At 41.6% G+C, this 27,232-nt stretch overlaps 3 protein-coding genes across 7 annotated transcripts; 1 reads left to right on the top strand and 2 right to left on the bottom strand.

The window, feature by feature from the left end:
- Positions 1-443: 443 nt before the first annotated feature.
- On the bottom strand, positions 444-13,492 carry lin54 (lin-54 DREAM MuvB core complex component). 4 transcript variants are annotated; one of them, XM_040157784.1, is made up of 14 exons: positions 13,360-13,492; positions 9,929-10,713; positions 8,375-8,486; positions 8,086-8,216; positions 7,379-7,534; positions 6,569-6,770; positions 6,366-6,439; positions 6,070-6,267; positions 5,880-5,971; positions 5,084-5,155; positions 4,446-4,548; positions 4,221-4,358; positions 3,907-4,109; positions 444-2,891 (listed from the first exon to the last, which is right to left on the bottom strand). In XM_040157784.1, the coding sequence occupies exons 2-14, from the start codon at positions 10,682-10,684 to the stop codon at positions 2,690-2,692; spliced, it is 2,439 nt and encodes an 812-aa protein (XP_040013718.1). In that variant the 5' UTR covers positions 10,685-10,713; positions 13,360-13,492; the 3' UTR covers positions 444-2,689. The 4 variants fall into 4 exon arrangements, with proteins under 4 accessions (XP_040013718.1, XP_040013720.1, XP_040013721.1 ...); XM_040157786.1 differs by lacking the exon at positions 13,360-13,492 and adding an exon at positions 13,009-13,122; XM_040157787.1 differs by lacking the exon at positions 13,360-13,492 and adding an exon at positions 12,127-12,745.
- Positions 13,493-14,595: 1,103 nt separating this feature from the next.
- On the top strand, positions 14,596-21,371 carry cops4 (COP9 constitutive photomorphogenic homolog subunit 4 (Arabidopsis)). Its single transcript, XM_040158236.1, has 10 exons — positions 14,596-14,777; positions 16,767-16,846; positions 16,957-17,108; positions 17,231-17,334; positions 17,425-17,578; positions 17,736-17,886; positions 18,012-18,182; positions 19,635-19,750; positions 19,947-20,031; positions 20,711-21,371. Exons 1-10 carry the CDS (start codon positions 14,704-14,706, stop codon positions 20,842-20,844), a joined length of 1,221 nt encoding a protein of 406 aa, XP_040014170.1. The 5' UTR covers positions 14,596-14,703; the 3' UTR covers positions 20,845-21,371.
- A 2,176-nt stretch (positions 21,372-23,547) lies between these two features.
- Positions 23,548-26,396, bottom strand: LOC120806790 (placenta-specific gene 8 protein-like). 2 transcript variants are annotated; one of them, XM_040158238.1, is made up of 3 exons: positions 26,062-26,396; positions 25,840-25,963; positions 23,548-24,353 (listed from the first exon to the last, which is right to left on the bottom strand). In XM_040158238.1, exons 1-3 carry the CDS (start codon positions 26,166-26,168, stop codon positions 24,249-24,251), a joined length of 336 nt encoding a protein of 111 aa, XP_040014172.1. In that variant the 5' UTR covers positions 26,169-26,396; the 3' UTR covers positions 23,548-24,248. The 2 variants fall into 2 exon arrangements, with proteins under 2 accessions (XP_040014172.1, XP_040014171.1); XM_040158237.1 differs by having other exon boundaries at positions 26,084-26,396.
- Between the last annotated feature and the right edge of the window lie 836 nt (positions 26,397-27,232).

Here is a 27,232-nt window from a genome sequence, read left to right as displayed (position 1 = left end):
AAGGTGGCTTCACGTACTGCGCTGATGACGCAGATTAGCGTCGGAGGTTTTGAGAGGTAACCTCTTAGTAAAGAATCACCGGAGTAGGGCTGAACTAAACGGTATCTTCTTTATCCATTAGTCTGCTGGGGACTTTCTGGATTTATCTTTTTGTTTGTAAAAACTCAAACAAAAAAAAACAAAAAAAAAAACAAAACAAAAAAAAAAACAACTGTGAGGTCCTCACTAAAATTTTCCGAACCCTGAGACGATGTATTCAAATGGTTTGTTTTATTCAACCCGAGTCCAAAATCCACAAATGTTCAGTTTACAATCAGATATGATCCAAAAAAAAAAAAAAAGCACATCTGAGAAGCTTCAACCAGCAAATGTTTGTAATTTTTGCTTGAAAAAGACTGAAACAATGAATTGATTAGCAAAATACTCGATTCATTTTCTGTCGATCGACTTACTGTTGCATCTCTAAACTACAGTTTTTTTTTTTAATCTCCTTTGCTTGTTTTCTTTTTTTAGTCATCAATGTTTGATGTTAGAGAGAAATATTTCAGACATAAAGCCTTTAGGGCCCTCAAGTATTTTTCTATACCACTAAATATGCATGATTACATAAGCAACAATCAAAGTTTGGAATAAAACCGGACTAATTCATAATTTTATTGGGTTTAACACTCGCAAAATAAGATAATCTGCTTCATCAGGACTGTATGGATGCGATGTCTCACCAGATTTGATTGACAGAAGCCATAATCAGCAAAAAACCCTACACCTGTCATCAGATTTTGATCGGTGCAAGGAACCAAGGTGACGTCAGCTGAGTCATTCCCACTTCAAACCAGGGAGAGGAGCACAGAGAAAAACACACAGATGCGGAAAACTGTCGTGTGAGTCGACCAAAACTACGACGCAGATACTGTGTTACTGTGGGAGCTTCACTCACAGTAAGAAGCTGATCAGGGCCCTTAAGAGTCCCAGTAAGGCTCAGGTTGGACTAGAAAGGAGACAGTTGGGATGTTGGTGTTTTACAACCCCATCTGAAGTCAAACGTGTTTATAGTTGTTTCTGAACGGCTTCACTCAAACGTGGGGCGAAGAGCCGGCCGTCGTAGAGACGGGGAGCCGATGCAATGCTGTTTAAAAATGGGGATGCTGGTGCGCATTTTCAGTGAGTCTCTGCTGGAAGACATTCAGAGTTGTTGTTTTTTTTTAAACTGTTAGTGAAACTGTAATGACTGGAAAAAAGAGAAAGTTACAGAAATTGTTGTTCGAGCTGCAACGATTAGTCGATCGACAGAAAGTTAATCGTCCACTATTTTGACAACCGAATAATCGTAAAAACACTGAACATTTTCTGGTTCCAGCTTCTCAAATACTGTACGAGGATGTGATACTTTTCTCCATTTTATACCTTTGCGTTTTGGACTGGTGGTCGAATGGAACATTCGAAGATGCAAACTTTTTTTTCCCTATTTTATGACATTTTACAGACAAACCAATTAATGGAGAAAACAATTGTCAGATAAAATCGATAATGAAAATGACCATTAGTTGCGTCCGACCAGCAGTTCTGACACAGCCAGCAAACATCAGCAACACCGGGATTTGGGAAGCGCAGCCATTTGTAATCTTATTAATTACCCCTGTGCTTTTCCTGCTCTGAGATTTGTTCATTTGTGCCCCATCAGAGCAGCCTTGGACGGATCAGGTAACTAAAATTTGCTTTTCTGTTCTTCTACTTAGGAACAAGTGTCAGGGACAACACTTAACAAGTCTCAATGATTTTTTTCAATGAATGGGGTTTTTAATGGACAATAAGCATGTGACTAATAAAACAGAAAACAGCACCAGAAGAAATGTGTACCTCTGCCAATCTAGCCAACTATTCTGAGCAGTGCTGTCAGTGGCCGTGTGTGTGTGTGTGTGTGTGTGTGTGTGTGTGTGTGTGTGTGCGCGCGCGTCTAATGCATTATGTGAGTGCATTCATCTTACAATTGCATTTAGGTTAAACCCTAAGATTGCCTCTACTCATTTTTAATTGAAACAATTTAGCCTAGCCGTGGTTAATAATCAACAGTTTGCAGCACTATAAGCCACACAGTATTAGCGCTCACAATGATTACAAATACTTGTCAAAATAAATATCAAAAGATACATGTTCTGTTTTTCTACTGTAAGCACAAATGTACTAATTACATAAAAATTACAGGCATTCTTTTCAAAAACCTCAAAATGTGAAAGAATGAAAGAAAAACAGAGTAAAAATGGAAGAACAGAAGTTTGAAGAAAACAGATTTGACGGGGCCTCGTAGGGAAAGTAAAGTGTAGAGATGTTTAAAATCCTGTTCAGCACTACCTTGCTCAGTCATTTCTGTCCATCACAGCCAGGTGAACGAGTGTGGAAACAGTTTCGAAGGCAGATCATTCAGAGGCAGTTTGCTCTGTCCATTTGTCCCTTCAGTTAGTAGATGAACAGTGCAGACAACTGTTCCATGTTTATTATTCCAGCTGGCCTTAGCTCGGCCCAGGCAGGGGAATCCGTCTACTTCCAGGCCTTTGTTCTGCCTTTTGATGAGGGAGACAACCTGTTTCCCTGCGGGAGAGAAACCCCAGGGGTCCGAGACAGAGTGCCGAGTGCCTCTCTGCCCCCACGGCTGGGGCGGGTTGGGGGGTGTCGGGCCTCAGGAGCGCTTGGCCTAGCAGTTGATGGAGGCGCAGTCTGCTTTGGCTTTCCCCGCGGAGCTGATTATCCTCATGAGGCAGTGTCCGAACTCCTCCAGGATCATCCTCTCTGCTTCGGCCTGAGGCTGATGAGTCTGTTCTGACTTTTTGGCCTGTTCCAGCAGACACTCGCACGTCGCTTCGAGCACCTCCTTTGTTACAAACGTGTATGGCAGCCTGCGGGGAAACGAGAACAAGGCCTTAGAAAGAATATACGTCGTCTTTCGTGGCATCAGCCATTACTATCTGTTAGCAGAGGTGGCGGCTCCAGTTGCTTAGGCTGCCCCCTAAACTATCACGATTATAAATCGTCAGACGAGAATCCCCCGAGTTGACTGCGCTTTTTTTAAGCCGCAGCAACGAAATCCCGGGCTGTAAACTTCTACAAACCAAGTCTTATCTCGAAAACTGACCTAACTACGAAACCAACTGTGGTGGAAATGGAGGGCAGAGCGACTTGTTTCCGTCTGTTGCACCTCTGTTTGTTCTGGCAGGAGCAGGAGAGACGCTCCTTGGTGCGCAATGATTTTATAATTATGACCAGGATGGACACGTTTCATTTCTATGACTGTAAAAATCTAATGAAATCTGATGAAAAAAAAAAAAAATGTTGGTAATAATGTGGAGTACTTGAATGAAAGAAAAATATCAATAGATAAGAAAAAGCATGATAATGAAGACAATGAAAAAGCACATTAAAATACCAAAGCCGACCCCCGTCCCATCCCGTCGGAGTTGATACTTGGCCTGAAGTGAAAACTCTGAAAACCCTGATTCAGGCACAGCTCTACACCTGGCTGACTTAACGTTACAGAGTTTTCATGGAATCAAAACCCTGTTTTTCAAACTGTTTATAGTCAGCGATTTTTTTTTTTTTTTTGCCTTGTTCTTACCACTTTTTCTTCCTCAAACCCTTCTCTCCTTCTCTCTTCTGCATTTGAGTGTGGTCAGTCAAACTTCACCGACTGCACTACAAAGCACTGTGTCATTTAATGACGCCCACGGCGCACATCTGACACACCACACAGACAGAAGTCGGATGAAACTGCTGCTTTTCTGGAACGTTAAAATGGGTTGGCCTACCGCCAGCGGGTGGGATTTTACCCAGAAAACAATAGGCGCGGTTGTTTTGATGCGCAAGGTAGTTTTACTGCAGCTCGGATATTGTTGTGGGGGAAAAGTCTTACAGTACCTCCCGCCTCCACTTGAAATAACAGGTGTGGTCCGCATGAGCAGGTCTGAGATCTGTGAGGACAGCTTGGTCTTGGCTGCGGTCTGCTGCTGTACCCTCACTTCTGCTGCATCGGCCAAGTGCATCAGCGTCTTCCTCTCCGGGCTCTCCTCAAAGTTCTTGCAGCCGATGCATTTACAAATGGACGAGCACATGATCTTCGCCTTCAAGTTGAAATGAAGGAAATTTATTTCGTCAACAACAGTCAGGTGAGAGAGGCAAAATTAAGTTCCATTTAACAGCTCCTGCAAACAAGTGAGTGAGGGACAACCCACCTCGTAGCACTCGCAGTAGTTCTTCAGGCAGCCCGATCGTTTGCAGTTGCAGCCCTTGCTGTGTCGGCGGTCCGACTCCCCCTCTTTGCCTTTACCAATTTTGGGCTTGAAGGCCTCCGGATTCCGGTCCAGACACGTCTGCGAAAGCACATTTTCACCTTGATTCATCCCTCCGACACGGAGCAACGCCAATCAAACAACGCACACACTGAGCTTCCTCCTTACCTTTATAGCTTTGAGACGTTCTGTTTCATGTTCGAGGTTATTGAAGCAGTTATTACAGTTACAATTATTGCAGAACTCTCCATTTGCAAAGCAGTCACAGTAGCTAGAGGAAGAAAAAACACAGAGCTCTGCTTAATAAAACTGCCTGAATAAGACCGACATCTTAATGCTCTCCAAACACAAACAGAAGTGGACTGTCCTCTTTTGTAGGATTATTTTTGCCAGTAGTTAATAGAGTGTTAGGAATATGGCTCCAACTATCGATTACTTGCATTATTGATTAATCCGTTATTGATGATTTTTTGAATTTTTTTATTCCAAATTAATATTTTGGTCCACAAGATGTCAGAAAAAAGTAAAAAAAAAAAAAAAACCCAAGTTGGGAAACTCAAATAGCTCGTCTCACTATGAGTCCAAAACTCTAGTTATTCAGGTTAATATCATAAAAGACTAGAAAAAAACAACCGAAATCCACATCAAAGAAGATGAAATGAGCCCATTTTGGCGTAAAAAACGACTTACTCTAATAATTTCCTGTCGATTAACTAATTTTTTCAGCTCTAGTAACACATAGATTAATAAGGTCGAGTTTTGTCAAACAAATACAACAAATTAGTCTCAATGACGATCTTACTTACAGTTTGAGACACTGTGACTTGGTGCAGTTGCATGGTTTCCTTGGTCGTGAGGTTGTTTCTGCTGTTGACAAGCTGCGAGCCAAGGAAAAATATTGTTTAGATTAAATCATGGCACATTTAACCAGTCAACTGGCAGAGTTAAGAAATGACCACAGTCTTGATCTTATAATATTTTTAATTATTTACTGTGTGGGTTGGGTTTTTTTCTGGTGTCAGCTTGGAAGTTTTATTGAGTTTTTCTTTGCCAGTATTTTTGGGACATTTTTGAATACATTTTTTCTTTAATTGACAGGAGAGAGAGGGGGATGGTATATAACTAAAGTCCCCAGCTTTGTTGCGGTTTACGTGCTACGCATCTTAGCACCTAAGCCACCTCAATGCCTCCCACCTCGTATTTCTTGTTTTGTAGAACAACAAAAATCCCTAATTAAATTCATTTACAATTTTTACAGCTTGAGCAATAACCTGAATAGAGATGAATTCATAAATGGTGACTGAAAGAATGATTATACTGTCGAATTTGAGATTAGGAAGGCCACATCTCTAGCTGGCTGTGTTAGGGTTTTGGCAAACACACAAACGTAAACTTAATTTAAAAGTAAATATATTGTGCCAGTTTTTCAAACAGCCAACATAGTTTCTTTAGCCATTTAGCACTAATCACTATTTTAGTCCACAAGATTGTGTCTCACCTCGGTTTCATTTTCTAGTCTGTTAAACACTGTTTTGAATAGACGTTAACATTTTTTGGTGGCCTGTCCACACAATAAAATAATAAATTTATGTCCCCTCTTACCCGTTAAGTGGCAATCTGGCCTGAGTCTGGATACCAGTGGGCGCAGGGAAACCAGAGCTGCTGGCGAGGGTCACAAATGGTGACTGCTGGAGCTAGAGGACGGCAGAAAACGCAACAGAATAGGCTCAACGCATACATATCTAAGAGGAGCGTTTACAAAAGAACACATCACACTTTAAATCCCACTAACCTGTGTAACATATTGTGCTGGCACAACTGCATAGCCCACGTTCCCGCCTCCGGGAGCTGGTGCCAGGACGGTGCCTGGAGGGAGGTTGGTGAAGTTGGGCTGGATCTGCGGTAGTGGAGTTGCGGGCATGATCAGGCGTTGCTGGGTCTGAGTGGTGGTTACTACTTGTGCTGCTGGTGTCAAGGGCTTCGGTGCAACCTACAGGGAATACGATCTATGAATGCAGCCCGAAGGACATTTCACAGAAAGCTCTGTCTGCGTAAACATCAACAGCATGTACGGAAAACCAAAGGTACCTGTTTCATGGTCTGTGCTGGGACGATAGGGACAGACATCCTCACGGCTCCCGTGCTGACCACCATGGGTTTAGCTGTGGGACGTTAATCATTGTAAGATGCCACAGAGCGCTTCCAAATTGGCCTTTGCTAAACAACATCAAGTGCCACCTGGGTTTGTTACCAGATAAACTCAACTGTGAAAAGGTCTGTTCATAAGTCACCTGTCTGTATGGAGCTGGTGCTGGGACCACTGGGCTGTCCTGTGCTGCTCGCTGTGGTCGCTGTGACGAGGCGGACGTAGTGAAACCTGCTTCCTGGCACCTGAATCTGCTGCACATTCGGCTGGGTGGCCAGCGGGATGATGGTCTTGAACTGGGAGCCACCGACTCCTCCCACAGCCACAGGCTGCACTGGTTTAATATTCTGAAAATGTTCAGATTAAAAAAAATTAAAAAAAAAGAGAGAGACACCTTTAACACCTTTTATTTCTAGCTGTTCTCATAAAAGAGGCAAAAAGCTTTTTTGTTGCTGGCCATAAAGAAAACCTTTTAAAAAAGCCCCTACAACTAATCCTGGCGTAGTGAGCTCTGCCTCCTCCAACTATGATTACGGAATGGAAAATATGGCAGAACAACCAGTCAGCTGCAAAGAGCAAAAGTCCTGTACATCAAATTGTTCCCAACTGTCTTTCATTAAGGAAGGTGAAGCGCAATAACAGACATTTCTAGTGAAACGAGGAACCTACATACATACAGAACAATGTCTGGTCTTCATAACACGAGTTAGAAAACAAAAAGAGAAGTTAGATTATACAATTTATGCTCTGTAAATAGCGACAGAGAGCAGACCTCCTTTACACAGTCCAGAGACAATTTTAGGTTGGATGTCCCTTTACCAAAATAACGCAAAACAAAAGTAATAAATCCTATTTATTACTTTGAGCAAGTGAATTTTTCTATTTTTTCTCCCATGAAAAAGGACTAAAAATAAAAAAACCCGCCCAAACTCCCGCTGACAACAAACGGTCTAACCTGCGCCGTGGTTTGGCTGGTGGCCACCTTGACTGGAGATGCAGACGTGGACTGCTGGACTGTGAGGATCTGCTGGCCAAGTGCTACATTGACAGGCAGCGCTACTGACTTTTGAGAGGTGTTTGAAGTCGGGGACGCCACAGACACCACGGTTACCTGGTAGAGACAAAACGAGTACAGTCTGATCAGTCTGACTATTCACCTCATCGATATCTCATTAATATCCTCACAAAACACTAATGTTTTGCTCACACATGTCAACGAACAACCTGCTTAAATTTGGGTGTTGTAATGCATGAAGCTGGTATACATGTTGCGTGTTCTGACAAAAACTGAATGAAAAGACTGCTGAGGTGTAGCCTCCAGAGTAACACTCCAGTTCTGGGATAGTACTGGACCTCTCTCATGGTGGATATCTTGATTTGTGAAACACAGGTGCATATAGTAACATTAATGACTGCGTGTGTCAGGTACAGGGCCCTGGTCCACCACATTGCCTACAGATGGTCTTGCGTGCGGTACCGTTAAGGTTATTAATCACACCTGTGCTTTTCCGGGTGCAAAAAAGTCAAAATGCTGTCGTCATTTTAGACTTAAAGACTCAAAAACTCCAGCGGTGGTTGTTTTAGGCACCTGCAGCTTTCCAATATTCACTGAAAAAAGTCCTCCTTTGTTGGGAAAATGAGAAATAGTGTGTAAAAATGTACCTTGCTGGGAGTCTTAAGAGGTGAAATAGCAATCTTTTTCCCAGGGATGCTCTGTATACTAGTGTTGTGGGGTTCAGAGAGAGTAATGGTCCTCGGGGGCATCACTGGGGAATTCTGTGTCAGGACCCGTCCTGTGAAAACAGGACGCAAGATTTGAGAAAAGGTGGCAACAGAACACAACCTGACATTTCAGTACTTAATTATGGGTCAGAAAAAAAAACAACCGACTACAGTAACAAAAAGTCAGTGGTGTACAATTGTCACACAGTAATTATGCCGATACACTTACCAGCAATAACAGGAGGAACTGATGTCTGAGGACTGAGGCCTTTGCTATTGACCGTCTTCGTGATGATAAACTTGATTGGTGCAGCTGAGGATGCTGGTGTTTTCTTAGCGATCTGTGGAGATAACCAGGAAAATTAATGTGCGTTCTATTCACACATTCACAATCTAATGCCCGTATTTAAAATGTGCGTTTTATTTTTTCTTCTTAAATTCAAACATTGCCTTTGGCTTCAAGTAAACTCTTGATGAAAGTGTTTGTTTGTTTCAATACCTAAGCTCTGGCTGTTGTTTTTATACTGTGTACAGACCAACTGGTACCGGATTTTTAAAGCCAGGACTGAAAGTGCTGATATATCAGCCAACTGTAATTTAAAATAAATAAACGAATAGATAAACAAACGCATAACATAAATAAATCTTGATACATCTCTCTTAGATTTGCTTTTTGTTTTTTTAATTATGACCAAGATACTGTATGTGCTGAGTGGGACATTTTACAGTGCAAAAATAAACTTGTCAGAGCTGACTGACAAACTGCAGTGGTGACACTGTTCCTAATAGAGTTGCAACGATTAGTCAATTAACTAATTGGCCAACTGACAAAAAAGAATTGGCAACTGTTTTGATTTCAGTGTCTGATTTCAGTTTCTCTAATGTGTGAATTTGCTGCTTTTCTGTTTTTTCTACCACTGTAAACGGAACATCTCGGGTTTTAGGAAGTTCGTTAGACAAAATAAGATATTTGAAGACATCACCTTCGACTCTGGGAAAAACGTGAAGGACATTTTCCACTATAATTAATTCATGTCAACTGGTCACATCTAGCAAATGCCCAATCCACTTAATAAAACATTGAATTGTAGCTGCATCAGTACATCAGATCTCTGCGTAACTAGTTTTTCTGTCTAACTAGTAATTTAATTTAGAGAAAATGTATTCATATTCAAGGGCTGGTGTTGATCTGCCTAATTTTCGGTCAAACAAGGACAGCCTGATGGTCACTGAAGATTTATTTGATCTTAACATACCTCAATTCCACCAACTATTACTATTAGCAAGCAGAGTCCATAATGTAGTCAATTAGGTATTGACTTTAATTTACTTAAAGTATTAATGTTGATTTTAATAAATTTTAAATAATGCTTTAAAATTTGCATTATTGCTCTGTCTGTCTCTTTTCTACCACTTGTACAGCCTTGTGTAAGTTTATAATCAAACTATAGATACTCTTGTCTTTTGTCCAGGCACGCTCGTCATCTTGTGCAAAACTCTTTAACTCCACAGATATGCCGTCAAGCTACAATTTTAAAATGTAAACAAAAAGGTAGCTTCATCTCCATCCTCAAAACAAATAGTTTAACTGTCTATCTCTTACCAAACTGACTGACTGTTTTTCAGCACACAGATTAGACAAAATAACCAAGGCTTAGGTCAGGTAAAATTAGACAAGTAGTTGTATCTGATCTACTTTCCTCACTGAGGTTACTGTGACAAAGAACTATACTGACTCAATTTCTGTCCTCGCCTCCTTTCCAAATACTAAACCGTACGTTACCTGCACAGCCTTCAGCTGCTGGGCCTGTAATGTGGTCACCTGGTTGCCAGCACTGCCCACCACCGGCTTCAGCTCCGACCTCCCACCGATGGTCACCACTTTAAACTGCTGAGCTTGAGACTTGGTGTCTACTGAAGTCTGTGCCACGCCAGGCTTGCTGCCTGTGTGGGGTAACTGCAGCACTATAGGTTGCCCCGACTTTCCTATTGCTGTAACCAAGAGTTTTTGTCCTTCCTGTTTGATGACCTGGGGCTGTGTACCTGAAGACTTTGCTGCTTCCGTGGCTTGAGATGAGGCCACCTTGTTGAGAATGATCTGGTGGTTTGCTGGGGAGATGGTGAACGGAGCCGTGAGCTTCTGTAACCCACTTGTAGTGACACTAGTCCCAGTCACACTATCTGTAGTTTTGGTGGTGGCTGTAGAAGTAGCCAGGACTGGTTTGAGGGTGAGAAGGGGTGACGACGAACTGGAAATTGAGATGGGAATCTGACTTCCCGAGCTGATGCTGAGTGTAGAGTCTGTGGCCGTGGAGGTGGTCAGAGCCTGAGTGGGTCCTGTTGAAGCGGCATCTGAGCACAGGCTCAAATCTTCGGAAGCCACGGGTGTATCCGTTTCCATCGGGACCGATGTGTCGTCACTGGGCTCTGACTGGACTGTGGTGGTGTCGGGTTGGGGGTGAGGGACGTCCTCTATGGCCTCGGTATCCATGATTTCATCAGGAAGGAGGCTGTTGAGCTCTGGTGACACCACATCCATGCTTGCAAAGTCTCAGCTCTCTGTTAATCCTAAAAGAGCAAAGTTATTTTTCATTGTCACTGTAAAATGTGGTGAAGCTGTGCACATTTTTAAGACGAACACGTATAAATTGCAGCTAAATGGCTTGAAATCTCTTTACAAATATATTCCTGTAGTAAACATGTTTCCGGATTTTGCCACACGAATTGGATCATGTCACATAATACACATAATACACTCAGTGGCCACGTTATTAGGTACACCTGTACGGCCCAATGCAATTCAGTACCACAGGTCTATCACGAATTCCTAATTTAAGAAGTTTATAATGATCGGTTTTTGGTGACATTGTTGGAAATGTGTCAATTAAATTATATGTTCATTACTGTGGTCATAGTTATAGGCGCTGCTGTACTGGACGACAGAACATTGAGGGGCGTTTTTCATTGTTTTGTCTGTATAGGGCAAAATATTAGAAACATATCTCAGTATACCACCATCATAAGCTCTGACCTCCATAGCCTGACTGATATACATTTTTGATGCTGATACCAATATCAATATTTGAGAGTTAAAAAAAAAAAAAAAAAAAAAATCTGATAATGAATTAGCAGCTGACATTAATTTTCTTCACACAGAAATGCCAAAGATGTTTTTCTAAACATATACATATTAACATAGTACCAAGTTTATTTTACAACTGCAAAATGTCCTATGAAGTACATTTCTTGATATAATTGTGAGGGGGGAAAAGAAAGTGAACCATTGGCCCGGCTGATTTATCATTTAATTAATGCTGAACATTACAGGCATCATAAAAGGAGACTTTATGCTCGAACAGTTGTATTGGATCGCATTAGACTGTACAGGTGCCCCTAATCCAGGAGCCACACAGTGTGTATCGCAGTCCAAATTCTCAGATTATGTCGATTATTTCACGCACACTTGATGCATTTAATAGCAATGATCAAGATTTACTATTTAAAAAAGGTATTTGTTCATTTTAAATGTGTTGCTCTGCGTGAATAATAAATACGCATACCTGGACATCAATGCAACCTGCTTCGTAAATGCTTTGTAAGGAAAATAAACAAAACAAACAAAAAAAAGGAGGCAGACAGTTAAAGCTAACGAGTTAGCCGTATTCTCAGCCAAATGCCCGGCTTGATACCTGTTAATTAGTTTTCAGTAATCACGTGAGATTTCATCAATACAGAGGTGTGCATGAGTCACGTCTGACTTGTAGTAATGTTGACAGAAGCTGACAGCTGATGCTGAGTTAGCTAGGCCGCACCGATCATCTCCGGCGCATCTTTGTCCTGTACTCTGCTCAACATTAATCCACCGAAAACGCACGTATGAACCCTACCCACCCCATACCACACACACACACGCACACACACACACACACACACACACACACACACACACACACACACGCACACAGACAGCTATCTGCTCACGTTTGTTTTCACGTCTCCAGGTGAAAGCGACCGACAGAAACCGCGCTGGGCTGCACTCATTCCTGTGAAAACACCCCGACGAGTGATCCCGGTTGGGGCGAAGAGTGGGGAGAAAGCGACAAGCTGTTTGCTGGCTGCGTTACTATTTCAGGCCGGGGTTGGATTTCGAAAGATCCGCCATTTTTACCTCGTCATCAGCTCAGTTAGCTCCACGGCTAACACTGAGCTGTTAAAGAATGAGGTACTGCATTTATATATCATTTACATTAAGCTAAGACACTTGCCCGCAAAACAGAGCAGTTACACGGGAGCTGAAGGTACTGTTTTCTGATAACTGTGCGCTACTAGCAAGTAACAAACTCTGACAACCTATACAATGCTAGCTCTCAATAATTCCTCCTGTCACTTCAGATATCCACCCGGATAATAACATTTAATGCAACACTTACAACTGCACCTTTAGGTTCACCCAGCGGCACGTACGACCTATGTTTCGGGTCTACGGTTCAACTTAGCGTGGCCTAACCAGTTACAAATGACACGTTTTAGTGAGTGCACGTCGTGTAAGTCTAATGTTTGACCCAGGTAAGACACAAGACCCGTTTCCGAACAAGAAAAACCGTCAGATCCAATAACAAGTTCGGAACTAAGTAGCACGGAAACAGCGAAGGTTACTGCTGACTTGGGCTGTTATCATTTTTGACAGCACACACTCACACTCACACAAACACAAAACAGAAACACGCACACAAACAAGGAGCGGTTTTCGTGCACAAGTCCCATCAAAACAACTGTCAGTGTTCAGCTAACTTAGCTTTTACTTTTCATTTGCAGTAAGCGGACAGTTCGCCATATGTTATTCAGTTATCGGTTAGTACACACCAAACTTTGTCTCAGCGCACAGAATACTGTAGGCGATCAATCGCAGAGAATATCCCGGCCCCTGTGCTCCTCCTTGGTGTCTACCCTTAGCTTGACCATCATCATGATGATGATGATGATGATGATGATGATGATGATGATGATGATGATGATGATGATGATGATGAGCCTCATCAAGCCAGCAGCCCAGCGGGCAGGACAACTGTACTAGCAAACTTGCTGAGCTTGCTAACCCGGGCTAGCTAGCTACAACATTATACCTCAACATTTGAACAGACTCTCAAGTGTGTGGCTTTCTACTGAATACGGTGTGGTGGACTTCGGAGTGGGACAGCGGATGGTCGAGCTTACCAGAGATTTTTACGCCGGGCAATGTTTCCAGATAAAACGAGGAAAGGAAAAGGCGATTGTTCAAAATACCGCGCCGAGCGCCATTCCTCCCTGACATTTCACAGACCGACCACGCCCTCCGCGCCCTACGTCACCTCTACGTACATTTTAAAGGTGCAGGACGATTTCGCCAACAAAGTTACTGGATTCAAAACTGAATTAAAAATGTTTATCAAAACCGGATTCTATTTGTTTTTTAGTATCCACAGTATTTTTTTACAAACTGCTTGGCTTTTTATTTAACACATTATGTTTCACATCTGTTATATGTCAGATTAATATGATGTTTGATGTTATTGTGTCTGATAATCCTATATGGTAATAACCATAGTATATTATATTGTTTATACAGGGTTTATTCAGGAAATAGCATAGCTATGGGTCTAGCTGTAGTTTATTTGTTTGCTATAACTTCTTTTTGTGTACTTTATTTAGTGTAATAGTGTATTTATATTATTAAGGTCAAATAAAAACACAGGAAAAATCAAATTAAAACTCAGACATAAATTAGAGGATATATGGAAACCTATCTATCTATCTATCTATCTATCTATCTATCTATCTGTCAATAATGTGCATTAGTATACTTACAACAACAAATTCATGATGAATTTGGGGATTAAATGAAAAGCCATATTGGGTATAAAGATATTAAGAATTTAAACCTCAAATAAGAACCTAGTGGAGGTCACTGATTCTAAGTGCAATGATAAATATATCGGAAGTAAGTTGTACGAAGAGAGATGACCTCTAGAAGACGAAGAAGTTTTTTTTTTGTAGTCAGTTAATTGAAGATATTACTCAGAATAAAACGTGGTCATTGCCATTTAAATCCAGTGTACCCACCAACGACATACATTTAAAACTCTCATGTAACAGATACCACACTAATGTTTTTGTTTTTTTACGCTTTGCCGAAGGTGGAGTTAACTGCAACACTTTTTTAAAGAAATTAACTTTGGTCAGTGGTTAATTGTCCTTTCCAGCATTATAAACACAACTTTAAACTTTCTTTTAAAGATGTCACAATATATTTTGGATGTAAACAGCCCACGACTGAGTTCATTGCAAATGCGATGATTATAACGGGAACGTTTCCTCATTCACAAATGTAAGTTTTTTTTCCTAAAAGCATCACCAATATTTGGTGTTTTTCTTTCATGATTTCACATTTTCCGGGCAAGGCAGGGTTGCGCGTTCGTAGGACCGGCGGAGCGCAGCGCCACGCGGGACACACGCCGGCCGGAAGGCGCGCTCCCCTCTGGGCAGAGGAAGCCGCTGTTTGTTGACACTTCGCTGGCGACAATGGCGACCGAAGTGAGGCAGGAGCTTGCACAGCTGATGAATTCAAGTGGATCTCATAAAGATCTCGCTGCCAAGTATGTAACACAAATTATAACATGGTATATTACTCGTAAACAACCTGTCATACGCGTGTTTAAATTTATATATCAACGCTTTAGTAAGTAGCAGTGAGAAAGCTGTGATAGAGTAGGCTAAGCTAACGTTAGCTAGCTACCTAGCTACATTAGCCATACAGATGGGTTAACGTTAGATTAACGGAAACCCGTAATTGTCCGCCGAGGCACTTTATTGCACAGATTCTTCGTAGAACTTTAACACCGCATGAAATCGTCCAGTCTACCATTCACGTTGCTGTTACACTTTTATCATGTCGGTGTCTAGAAGCTACTGCTTTCTAGCTACACAGGCGATGCTAAACGCAGCGGAGCTTTACAGGAGTCTGAACTCGGGCCGGTCATTATATGCCCGTTGAGAAACTTCTACCCTCACAGTGGTGTTGGACGGGAAATGTGCAGCTGGTAAATAAAAAAAACAAAAAGAAAAAACTGCCTGGGACACTGCACGCGTTATCGGCGGCGTGCTGCGGCTACAGTTTCCTGCCCTGTGCCAGAAGGTGCAGGTGGTCGACTATGATGAGGAAATGACTGTCCAGGACTTTATTCTAGCTTCAGCAGAACATGTGCAATGAACATGCGCAAAGAAAGCTGGAAATACACAACAAAAGTAACGCAAGCGAAAGCCTGGCCCAGAAGATGCAGCTGGAACATTGATACACATATTAGAAAAGCATTTGCACATAGCTAAATCTGCGGCAAGGGCCCCCTTCTGCATTCAACCCATTTTTTTTATTACCATTACTTCTATAAAATCATTATTTTTTTATTAGTCTTATTTATTCTTCTTCTGATTCAGTGGTTACGGTTAATCAGACATATTCGGCTTCCATTGTTTCTAATTCAGGACCACCCCAGGGCTGTGTGAGCTCACCCCTACTCTCCCCACTTTTTACAGATGATTATGAAACCAAATTCCAAATATATTTCTGCTGAAGTCTCAGATGATACAACAATTTTGTCTTTGTTGAAGCAGACGATCCTGGTATTCGTCAGCTGGTGTGAAAAGAATTTGCTTTTTAATATTCCAGATACGACAAGTTTGTCCCTATAAATATTCAGCATCTGTGTGGACGCCGCTTTATCTTGTGAGGCCAGACATAGATTATAACTGCAGCGAGGGACAACAACATATTTACTTTCTTGGGGGACTGAGGAAATGGGCAAAACACACAGATGCTTGTGTAATTACTTATATATTTCTATAATACAGAGTGTCATGCAGTATGGAATCAGTGCATGGTACAGTCGTCTCTCTGTTCCACTTAAAGCTAGACTGACCAGACTGCTACATATCTGCTCAAAGACTGTGGGTCAAATGCTTAATACACATTTTTCTAATTGTATATACTAAAAGACTGTTGTGTCTGTCCGGACAGAGTCACATCAGACCAGGCTACACTGAACAGATTAAAGAACTCTTTTGTTCCTCAGTCTGTCGAACTGCTATATCGGTTCTAAATAGGCCTCGTTGTACCTGCGTAGACTAAGCGCTGAATGTGAAAGTGAGCGGTTTAATTGATTTGCACTGCAGCTACTTACATGTCTGATGTAACATATGTTTGGCGTATTTGTTTAGTTGTTGGCTTAACTGTTGTGTTTTTGTTTCGTATGTGAAACTGTGATCACAGTGGGACCGAGGACAAATTTCCCAAAAACATTTCGAAAATAAAGTGAAATCAAATAAGTGAATATTATGTAATAAAGGAATATACAGGTGGTATGATACAGTAACTCAACACATATTCTGCTGCTGCACTGTATAATTTGTTCTCAAAACTTTGTTATTCCTTCTGTTTTATAAGGTTTATTGTGCTTTTTCATATGTATTGTTTAGACTAAAGTGTGTTAGTCTTTGTCTATATCACATTTTTACAGTCTCCGCCTTTTAAGTTTCCATTTATCAGTTGAAAAAGTTGTGTAGTTTCTAACCTGTAAAATCTTCTGTAGATATCGACAAATTCTGGAGAAGGCCATTCACTTTAAAGATGCAGATCAGCTGGAATCCTTGAAGGCGTTTGTTGAAGCAAGTATGCTGTGCCTGTGTTCTTTTATGCCATCGGCGTTTTCCGCAGCGTTTTCGTACCCTTAGATGTAAACGGGATATCTCATTGTGATATTTCTCTCTTATCCTGTACAGTGGTCAACGAAAATGTCAGTCTTGTCATCTCGAGGCAACTGCTCACTGATTTCTGCACACATCTGCCCAACCTGCCTGACGCCACAGCGAAAGCAGTGTATCACTTCACCTTGGAGAAGATTCAGCCGAGGGTCATATCCTTCGAGGAACAGGTAAATGCCCCGACACTCTCTCTCAAAGCCTCAATGAGAATTTGCTGTTGACCATTCAGTCGGTTAAATTTCAGTATAGCTGTTGAAATGTATGATTAAATAATGTTGGTACATGTCTTCAGGTAGCTTCAATCAGACAGCACTTAGCAACCATTTATGAAAAGGAAGGAGACTGGAGGAACGCTGCCCAGGTTTTAGTTGGTATTCCCCTGGAAACAGGACAGAAGTAAGTGAGCAGTTTTCAGATTTATGTCTTGGTTTTTTAATCTTTTTGATAATCCCATGTCTGTCAATACCCTTTTGTGTCTCTCCTTAGGCAATACAATGTCGACTATAAATTGGATACGTACCTGAAAATTGCCCGTCTCTACTTAGAGGATGATGATCCAGTGCAGGCAGAGGCCTACATCAACAGAGCCTCATTGCTTCAGAACGAGTCCTCTAATGAACAGCTGCAGATACACTATAAGGTACCCCACCCCTTAATGATTTCATGGCCACACACTGAATCTGTTGTTGCTGCTGTTTACAACTGAAAGCCACTGCTGTAATCAGCCTTTATGGGAGCCGTAGTAAACAACGCCTGTGGTTGTTCGGATAAGTGTTTCATGCTGTTTTCCTTCTTAGGTGTGCTATGCAAGAGTCCTAGACTTCAGGAGGAAGTTCATTGAAGCTGCACAGAGATACAACGAGCTGTCTTATAAGTCAATTGTACATGAGAGTGAACGTCTGGAAGCACTGAAACACGCCCTTAACTGCACCATACTGGCTTCTGCAGGTGCCACCAAGACTGATGTGTCACGTTCACGTTTTCAAAAATATGGTTAATGACCAGCTTCTAATAGACCAGCTTGTTTTTCCTACACGTCTGATACCGAAACCATTGTACGTCCTTTGTTTTAGGCCAGCAGCGCTCCCGTATGTTGGCCACCCTCTTTAAGGACGAGCGCTGTCAGCAGCTGGCTGCCTATGGTATTCTGGAGAAGATGTATCTGGACCGGATCATCAGAGGAAACCAGCTGCAGGAGTTTGCTGCCATGCTGATGCCTCACCAGAAGGCCACCACAGCGGATGGTGAGTGGAGATAATCGCCTTCACACAGCTTGATGAGTTGTTGATAAGTTGTTTTTTTTTTTTTGGTGGTCCACAAAAGGAGCCCTGCCTGCCGAGCAGTGTGTCACGTCTACAAAACTACAGCCCTCTACTGGATTTAGTGTAACATCTAAACACATCTAAACACATGGTGGCTGCAGGAGTTTTATGCTGTCTAGGACAGTGAATGAAGAGCCATGTTTCTGGCTTTACTGCGGCTATGATGATGCACAGACCGAGTCCGGTTTTTAGGAATTGAATGCTGATGATGTAGAATTAATAAGACGCTTATTTAAGTGACGTAAATCAGCCAAGACCTTCAAAACAAGTAGAAGGGGACATCTGTGACCGAAAGACTCTTGCAAAACAGCACAAGCAAATCAGATGAGAGTCTTGATCAGTAGCGGGCGAGGACATATTTGGGGTTAGTAAGCAAGGCTTGGCACACATCTCATCAACTTTGACTTGCCAGTCGGCGCAGACGGCAGGGACTGAAGCCAAAGACGGCGCTTGTTTTTCATCGTAACCCTCCCACCCGTTCACCTGTGTGAACATCGCCTCCACATCTTTCACACAATTTTAGGTCACAGTTAACCTGAAACATTTTGATTCACTGATGCGTCGGCTAATATTGACGTTGTTAACTGGATCTGCCCAAGTTGTCCAAGATGAAGCACAGAAAGGAAACTCTAAATGTATTCAGGGTGAGATACACACATAGAGCATCAGAGGTAGATACAGTTTACAGTGGTGAAGTTGAATTGTACTTCACAAAAAAATATTTGAGCTTACTTTACTCTTAACATTTATGGAGTCAGAATCAATGAAGGGATTTCTTGAGGGGAAAAATGGGCGGAAAAAAAAGGTTTTAAAACTTCCAACTCAAGGCCCTGCAAATGGTGGAAGAGATCCAGAGGAGAAGGAGTAGATGTCAGTGGAGAAAGATGTCCTGCAGACACCAGTGTCTGTCCCACATCAGTGGGAAGGTGTGGGAGAAATGGACAAAGCAGATAGAAAGTTCAGCTTTGCTGTAGAGTAATGTCCCAGATGTCTCAATAAAAAAAAGTGCATTTGACAAAAAGCAAGTAGAGTTTACTCAACCTCCCTTTTACGCCCATTATATAGTTAGTGTCTTCATATTGGCTCCACAACTTTCTCACATGTGCTGCACTGGAAAAATTGTTATATGGAAAGACTTGCTTAAATCCACTGGAATACATAATGGACTACACTTACTAGAGCTCTATCATTAGTTGTACGATCCTCAGTGGTATGTTTAAGTGAGCAGTACCCACTTCTGACCACACGCAAACTGTGCTTCCAAGCTTGTGGTTCCCCGTTGATAAATTACATTAAATGAACGGGGCAAGAAAAGGGAAAGATGAAAAACTGAATGTTATTTAGCTTTCAGAGTTGTTCTCTCTTCTGTCTCAGGCTCCAGCATCCTCGACAGAGCTGTGATTGAACACAACCTCCTGTCTGCTAGTAAACTCTACAACAACATCACTTTTGAAGAACTAGGGGCACTGTTGGAAATCCCTCCAGCAAAGGTCAGTCATGGATTAGTTTAACAAATTAACAGATGAGGTAATAGCATCCACACCAGTTTTCTGCTCTAGTTGGATCCATAATAAATAGTTCTTCTGCTGGTAATAAATATCCTTTTTACTTTACAAGCGTAATTTGTGTTGCTGTTTGTTTTCCATGGCGTACCGGGAGATCCTAGTTTCCGTTTTGTCTCTTTAGGCTGAGAAGATTGCTTCACAGATGATCACTGAAGGACGCATGAATGGCTTCATCGACCAGATAGATGGAATCGTACACTTTGAGAGTGAGTGACGACAGCCAGTGTGGTTTTTGTGTGTGTGTGTGTGTGTGTGTGTGTGTGTCTATCTATCTATCTATATATATCTATATAGATATATCTATCTATATATATCTATATATATATATATATATATATATATATATATATATATATATATATATATATATATATATATATATATATATATATATAGATAGATATAGATATCTATACATATATATATAGATATATCTATATATATCTATATCTATACCTATATATATATAGATAGATATAGATATATATATAGATAGACTATATCTATATAGATATATAGATATAGATATAGATATAGATATCTATAGATATATAGATATAGATATCTATAGATATAGATATCTATAGATATCTATAGATATAGATATAGATATAGATATAATATATACACACACACGTACATACACATACATACATACATACATATGGCCAGTAGTGGGCAGCCTCTTCAACCCGGAGTGATGTGAAACAACATAAAGCACCTTCCCTGCTTATCAACAGGGGCAGTGCTGTGATAGAGCTGGTGAATCAGCTGCTGTTGAAGTCGCACTTTAACGTTTGAACGTGTAAATCTGTCGTTTAAGTGTCATGAGATGGAAATGTGTTTGATTTCCTGCCTCCTAATCTTTCCTTTTGTCTCGGGCAGCCCGTGAACCCCTTCCTACCTGGGACAAACAGATCCAGTCTCTGTGTTTCCAAGTCAACAACCTCCTAGAAAAGATCCGTCAGGCTGCTCCAGAGTGGGCTGCGCAGGCAATGGAAGCCCAGATGACCCAGTAAACATCCCCACCCTACCCCACCCAAAAAAAAAAAAAAAAAAACCCTTAGTTTTGTCTTCCTGCTCAACAACATCACCACTTGAGTCCCAGTAATGGAAGCAACCACAGAGAACCTTCTGGTATCACCATCACTCGTTTGAGATGATTCTCTTTTTGCTAATATTTCAGAGAGCACTGTTTTATTACTTTTGCCCATGGGGGAAATAATTCACTGTTTCTCAGTATTTCAGATCTGTCTCTGGCATAGATGTAATCACAGGAGAGGCATTACGTAACCTTTGGGTGTGACTTTGGATGTGATTCTTCAGATGGTTGTCATGTCGTGTCATAAGGTCAAAGAGAAGTGAAACGATAGGAACAATCGGTCTATTTAAGCTTTTGCCTTCCAGCACATTCTCCTGTTTTTAACTTAACATAATGAAGCAGCAGTATCTGTCAAGTGGCTCTTGATTTATTGTCTCATGTAAACCTCTCGGTCCACCCTTATGAAATTTCAGCAAAGAGAATTAAATTCAAAGCTGAGAGAAATCGTTGTGCATCATGGTCGTGTCATTTAAGTTTATTTTCTGCTTCAGTAGCACATCAGTGAAACGACATAATTTAAGATCAGCGTTCACACGACAAAGTCACGAAACGCGCTCTCTGAGTTTGTTTTCCGGCAGCTTTCTCAGCAACAAGCTCTTTTAGATGACTGGATGTTTGCCCTGGTGACCCTGTTAACAAAGAATTAAGCATTTTCTTTATCTGGATGATACGGATGGAAAATATTCAAGTAAGTTAAAGTAGTTGGAGAGCTCGGCTAAATCTGTCTTGGATTTGTAAACTGTGTCACTGAGACAAGGGTTATGTTAGTTTCTCTACCTTTTAGCGCAATTTTTTTATTATTTTACCTTTTTGTAGTTCAGCCCTTGTTCGTTTGATAAAGAACATGGGTGGTTACGGTAGCCCTTATCTCATATTCTCAATTAAATTTTTAAAAAATTCTTGCTTGAAAGGCAGGACATAATGAGGACCAAAGGCAGAACAGATTTTTTTGGACATCGTGTTAAGATGCTTAATGACAGACCCTTAAAGTCGGACGACTTTTTTATTCCATGGATGTTCCTCTTTCGCTGCTTTCAAAAATATACGTTCTGTCTTTTACACACTTTTACTGTCTCTAATCTTTTATCTAAATTTACATATGCAATACGTATTACAACATTAATGGGGAACTGTACGTCACAGCTGTAAAGAACAAGTCTTGTGTGATATTATACTTTTATTATTAACAGGTTCCCTGAAGACACCTAAACCCCCAAAGGATTTATCATACTAACAACTATGGCCTTGTGTCATAGAGCAACAAAAAAAGCCCCAATCTACTAATAACGCATTGAAGATCCATACCGCTGCACTGCATGGCATGCAGCTTTCTCTCACTGGTCATAACAGGAAAAGTTGCAACTGATAAATTCTTTATGGCTCGGTTATATTCAGGTGTGCCAGCAAGCTGTGCTAATGAACCAGCGTGCGCAATACCAGAGCCCTGAAACTGGCACAGCTAAATGGAATGCAGCCGTTATTAATGTTATGAGAGACACAGCGTGTTTGCTGTTAAGACATGTCAAAAGGTTCGCTGTGGAAAAAAAAAAAAAAGGCCAATTCTTGGCAAACTCTCAGAGTTAGAAAGTGTGAACAGGGAGCCACGTCCCCGAGCGTGCTCAGTGGCATCTGAGCTACTCTACACAGATCCAGATTAAACTAAACTACTACTGAAGGAGAATGATGAGAAAGATCAAACATATTTATTTTCCACCAAATGTTTTTTATTGTTTGCCACGCTAGCGGCCTTTCAGTAAGAAATCCCTAATATGAAACAATCTGAGAAGAAGAAAATCCCTGCTGCTTCTTTTTAGGACCACAAGCCCTAAAGGTTGGGGAACCTCTGTCTTAAAGGGAAACGTTGATAATAATAATAATGAAATGTGGACATGTTAATGTTTAGCAAGTTTAGTGTTACCATTTAGTTTAGAAACAGAGTACAGCTGAGGAGGATAGGAACATTGTTAGTTTTGCCAGTATTTGGTCATAAACCAAATTATTGGACAGATTAAATATTTTACTTGATGGCAGCGCTAGAGGAAAAAGTCAGAGCATCACCGAAGTCAGTAGGATTCCTTCTCCGGGAAACCATCATTATCCGTACAAAATGTTGTGCCAGTCCAGCAGGTAGACGTTGAGGTATTTCACTGGATAAGTGAAAACTTTGACCTGCCGCTGGCTCTAGATGAAACACACAGGGACCACTCAAGTCAGTAGGATTCGTGCTCTCGGGATCATGAATATCCGTACAAAGTTTTGTGCCAATACATCCAATAGTCGTTGAGATATCGTTGAGATAACTGACCGACATTGCCTTCCGCAGAGCAGAGCTGCCACAATTAATCGATCCTCAGAAAAATAATCGGCAACTATTTTGATAATCGATTAATCGTTTAACTAATTTTTCTGCTCTTCTCTGTTTTATGTCTTTGTAAACTGAACATCTTTGGGTTTCAGACTGTTGGTTGGGCAGAATGAGCGACCCGGAATCGGGATGAGTATTTTTCTCCCCCTTCAGACATTTTATAGACTTAATGATTAACCAGTAACCTTGGAGCCATGCAGCTAGCACGGCTGATTTAAAACAAAAAAAAAAAAAAAGGTCTCAAAGCAAATTCAAAACTTAAACCAGGTTTAGTCACAAGGCTGGAGTATCCACAGTCAAGTCAAGGAAGAAAACAAGGGACTACGTGTACTATTTGAAATTAAAAGGGTTTTTTTTTTTTTTTACTAAAGGTACAACTTTAAAGACATTACAACCATTTAGTATCCAAATCAGAAGTTCAACAGGGTCTACTTAATATATATTTCCCACCCCTGAGGTGATTGCTGAAGGTGAAGCTGTTTATTCATATGTAGTTTGTGCATATAAAATATACCTGCAATAAAGATTCAGACTGGTGTTATCAAAAGGAAAAAACAGTTCAAAAATCTGTACATGCAGCGATCCTGTCTGCAGTATCCGAATCCAGTCACCTGCTCAGGGCAACACACAAAACCCCTCAGAGGAGGATGATGGATAACAAAGGAAAAAAATCACAAGAATAGTCGATTTCCAACATCATTGATGGCTGTAATGCGCTGAATGCTTCAGAAGGAGAAGGGGTTGTGTCTACCATTGCTTCAACGGCACAGCAATCCAGCAGATTTACAACTCCTCTAGAGTCACACCAGCATCTAGAAGGCATAAAGTAAACACGGGATTCTCCTTTACTTCAGCACGTCCATAAGCTTAAAGATGGCACAAGTCGTCAGGAGATGGTCTGTATGAGGTCTGCTCCTGTTGGCCTGTTTTGGAGCTGTCACCACAGGCTTACCCGCTCAGAAAATGCCTTGCTCCTTCCTGCGGTCAATATCTCTCCTCAGTTGGCAGGTGGCACAGAACGGGCAAAACGTGACCGCCATAAAATCACCACACATCGACCCCTAGAAGCACACAGAGTTACTCTGAGGAGGTGAGTCCCTGACGTCATCCGCACTGAATCAGAGTTTTGCACAGTTTCTGTCCGATGGGGTGGGGTCGATAGCAATGATCTGCATCAGAATGACTTTGTTCGCCAGCTTTTTTTTCTTTATCATGTTCTCGCCGAGGTGTGTACCTAGATGACTCCAGCCATGTCATGCAACCGTGTATTTTTATAAAAACATTTTCTAAGGCTATTAACCCATGTGAGCTTTACGCTGTATATCATAATTCAAGTGCAGGGCAGTTGAAAGAAGATGTGAGGCTCCATATACTTCCTGTAACTACTGTCTTTTAAAAATCCTTTTTTTTTTTAAATCTTTTTTTAAAACCTTTTTTTCCCTGCACAAGAAGTCGTTTCAAGAATCTAATTGGCACAAAGATTATTGCCGGTGTAGGGAACACGTGCAACGCTAACATGCCGATGTTTTGCAGGTGTAATTTTCGCAACGTTCACCGTCTTTGTTTTAGCATTGACGTTTGCCAGTTAGCACCAAACACAGAGTACAGCTGAGACTGATGGGACCTGCAGGTATTTAGGCATAAACCAAAGTATCGGACAAATTAAATCTTACATCTAAACCTTCACGGCGCAAATCAGGGGATCACCGAGGTAATTAGGATTCTTCCTCTGGAGACCATGAATTTCACGGCAACCCGTCCAATAGCTGCTGGGATATTTTAGCCTGGACCAAAGTGATGGACCAGGATGGAGTCAGGCCACCAGTGTGACTGAAAAAAACACTGCTGCCACCCAGAACTATGTCTATTTTTTCTCCTTTTCCCTAAACCTCACCTTATTATTTTTTTTTGTACTGTATAGGACTGTTTTACTGACCATGAACGGGACCTGTTCCTTTTCCTGAACAGACCAAACTTAACCTTTAAAGACTAAGTCCAAAAAGAGAAAACAGAACTTTCATTTCTTCTTCTTTCCTCTCCCATTAATCTTCTCACGACCCCTCAGATTTATCTGGTGACCCATTGGAGGGGCCTGAGCCCTAGGTTGGGAACCGCTGGACTGAACCATCTAAAGTAGATAAAGTAGTTAAAACTAGCTCCGTCAGAAATTTTTCTGAGGAATGAGTACTTTTACTTTTGATACTTAAAGTACATTCTGCTGCTAATACTTACGTACTTAGGTGGGATTTTGAATGAAGGAGTATTTGTACATGGACGTAATGATACTTTTACTTTAGTAAAGGATCTGAATACTTCCACGAAAGCCTGTGACCAGGCTTCAGAAGCACAAAAAGGTTCGGACACACGCTTTCACAGTCTTAGTCAGTGGGTATAAGTCGGCATTAACACATCACTCTTGTTCTGCACGACACCCGTAAAGGCGTAATGATCACAACAGAATGGCTTTACTGTCACACTCAGTGTCACCCGACAGTACCGCTGCCGTTTTACGACGGTGCCACCTCCAGATGTCCCCTGAAAACTTACTCTGATGTTGCATTTGGTCCTGTAGACGCTGAGGATGGACATGCTCAGGCCGCACAGGCAAAACTCGTCCATGTCACTGGCAAAGGAGCAGCCCAGGCACATGGAGCATAAAAACCCTAGCAGCCTGAGGCAAGGGAGGGGGGGGGGTACACAATGATGGAAATTCACAACACTTCTTACATGCAAATGTTGTCTTAACTTTGTTCCTATTTTAGTCGACACAAAAAACAAAAAAAATGCTTACAAGTTCCACAGTCATCGCAGACATTAAGCAGGCCGGTCTGGAAGTCAGAGGGTTGGTACCTGCCTGGTTGGTTGGTCAAAGCCATGATGGGGATAAAAAACCCGTCTCCGTGGGATGACAAGGGTTTGCCACCGATGTTTGTTCTCAGCACTGGTCTTGGCCTAAACCTGCGATCATTACTTCCGTAGTGCAGCAGAGAGAAGAATACGGAAAGCAGAAGTTAGAGCAAAGCCCTCCGTTTGGGAACCGTAGTCGGGCAGTCGTCAGGAGGGTGAACCTTACCAGCTGGTTGGAGAGTTGAAGGACAGTGAAAGTGGCACCGGAGGATCCCGGACAACAGATTGAGACCAGGAGGCGGCGGGAGTCTTTATAACCGATCAAAGCAAGTGACTAATGGGGTTATGGACTTTGTCACCGTTTTGTTGTGCAGAGATACTTCCAGGAGAGAGCTCAACCAAATACGCCCACGCCCAGCTCACAATACTGCAATAAACCTCACCTGCACTACGCTCTTTTCGCTGAACACCTGCGCTCATTTCAGGGGACGCGCACAGCACGTTTCACTTTGCAATTTTGGATGGAAACGCAAACTTTAGAGACAAATGTGAAATGCGGATGATTTAAAACTTTAATACAAGTTGTCTTTCTTTCTTACAATGAGGAGTGAACTCCCACGTTACATGAATTCTTGATTAAATTTATATCTGTCGCGTCAATATAGCGTTTAGCATTAGTAGAGCAAATTAATGTCAGTGACCCAGTGAGGATTTTATTATTTATGAACTGTCCTCCAGTGTTAGCAGCAGCCACATCAAGGGCCTGAAAGCAAAGACTGTTGAACACTGAGAGCAGAGGACGTTTTTAGCTGATTTCTTACGTGTGATTTGGCCACTTTTCACGCAGAGACGAGTATCATTCAAGTGGCACCTTTCTAAACCTTTCTGTTTGCAACCCGTTTCACCGGCAGGTGCTTGTAACGAAGAAACGTTTGAACTCTTTTGACCTCTCAGCTTCAGGTTAAGAGTTAATCCAGCTCATCCACAGCGACTAAAGCGAGGGGAGCGAAGGCGGTGGTGGAAAGCGACTGAATCCGCTCGCTCAAGTACCGAAGTACAGTTTAGTGTACTTGTACATTACTTGAGCACTTTC

Source organism: Xiphias gladius, chromosome 20 (assembly GCF_016859285.1).
Source record: "Xiphias gladius isolate SHS-SW01 ecotype Sanya breed wild chromosome 20, ASM1685928v1, whole genome shotgun sequence".
In the NCBI taxonomy this organism is placed as follows: domain Eukaryota; kingdom Metazoa; phylum Chordata; class Actinopteri; order Istiophoriformes; family Xiphiidae; genus Xiphias; species Xiphias gladius.
Note: the sequence above shows the minus strand (reverse complement) of the source record. Positions and strands in the feature narration are given on the sequence as shown.

What these genes read in the sequence shown, in the direction of transcription:
- cops4 (XM_040158236.1), top strand. Translation starts at nt 14,704, where the DNA reads ATGGCGACCGAAGTGAGGCAGGAGCTTGCACAGCTGATGAATTCAAGT. An exon ending in GAAGGCGTTTGTTGAAGCAA is followed by an intron (nt 16,847 to 16,956) that starts GTATGCTGTGCC and finishes TATCCTGTACAG; the next exon opens with TGGTCAACGAAAATGTCAGT. An exon ending in TGGAATCGTACACTTTGAGA is followed by an intron (nt 20,032 to 20,710) that starts GTGAGTGACGAC and finishes TGTCTCGGGCAG; the next exon opens with CCCGTGAACCCCTTCCTACC.
- lin54 (XM_040157784.1), bottom strand. Translation starts at nt 10,684, where the DNA reads ATGGATGTGGTGTCACCAGAGCTCAACAGCCTCCTTCCTGATGAAATC. An exon ending in AAGTCACAGTGTCTCAAACT is followed by an intron (nt 4,549 to 5,083) that starts GTAAGTAAGATC and finishes TTCTTCCTCTAG; the next exon opens with CTACTGTGACTGCTTTGCAA. An exon ending in ACTACTGCGAGTGCTACGAG is followed by an intron (nt 4,110 to 4,220) that starts GTGGGTTGTCCC and finishes TTCAACTTGAAG; the next exon opens with GCGAAGATCATGTGCTCGTC.
- LOC120806790 (XM_040158238.1), bottom strand. Translation starts at nt 26,168, where the DNA reads ATGGCTTTGACCAACCAACCAGGCAGGTACCAACCCTCTGACTTCCAG. An exon ending in AAGCATTTTTTTTGTTTTTT is followed by an intron (nt 25,964 to 26,061) that starts GTGTCGACTAAA and finishes CCCTTGCCTCAG; the next exon opens with GCTGCTAGGGTTTTTATGCT. An exon ending in GGACCAAATGCAACATCAGA is followed by an intron (nt 24,354 to 25,839) that starts GTAAGTTTTCAG and finishes GTGTGCTTCTAG; the next exon opens with GGGTCGATGTGTGGTGATTT.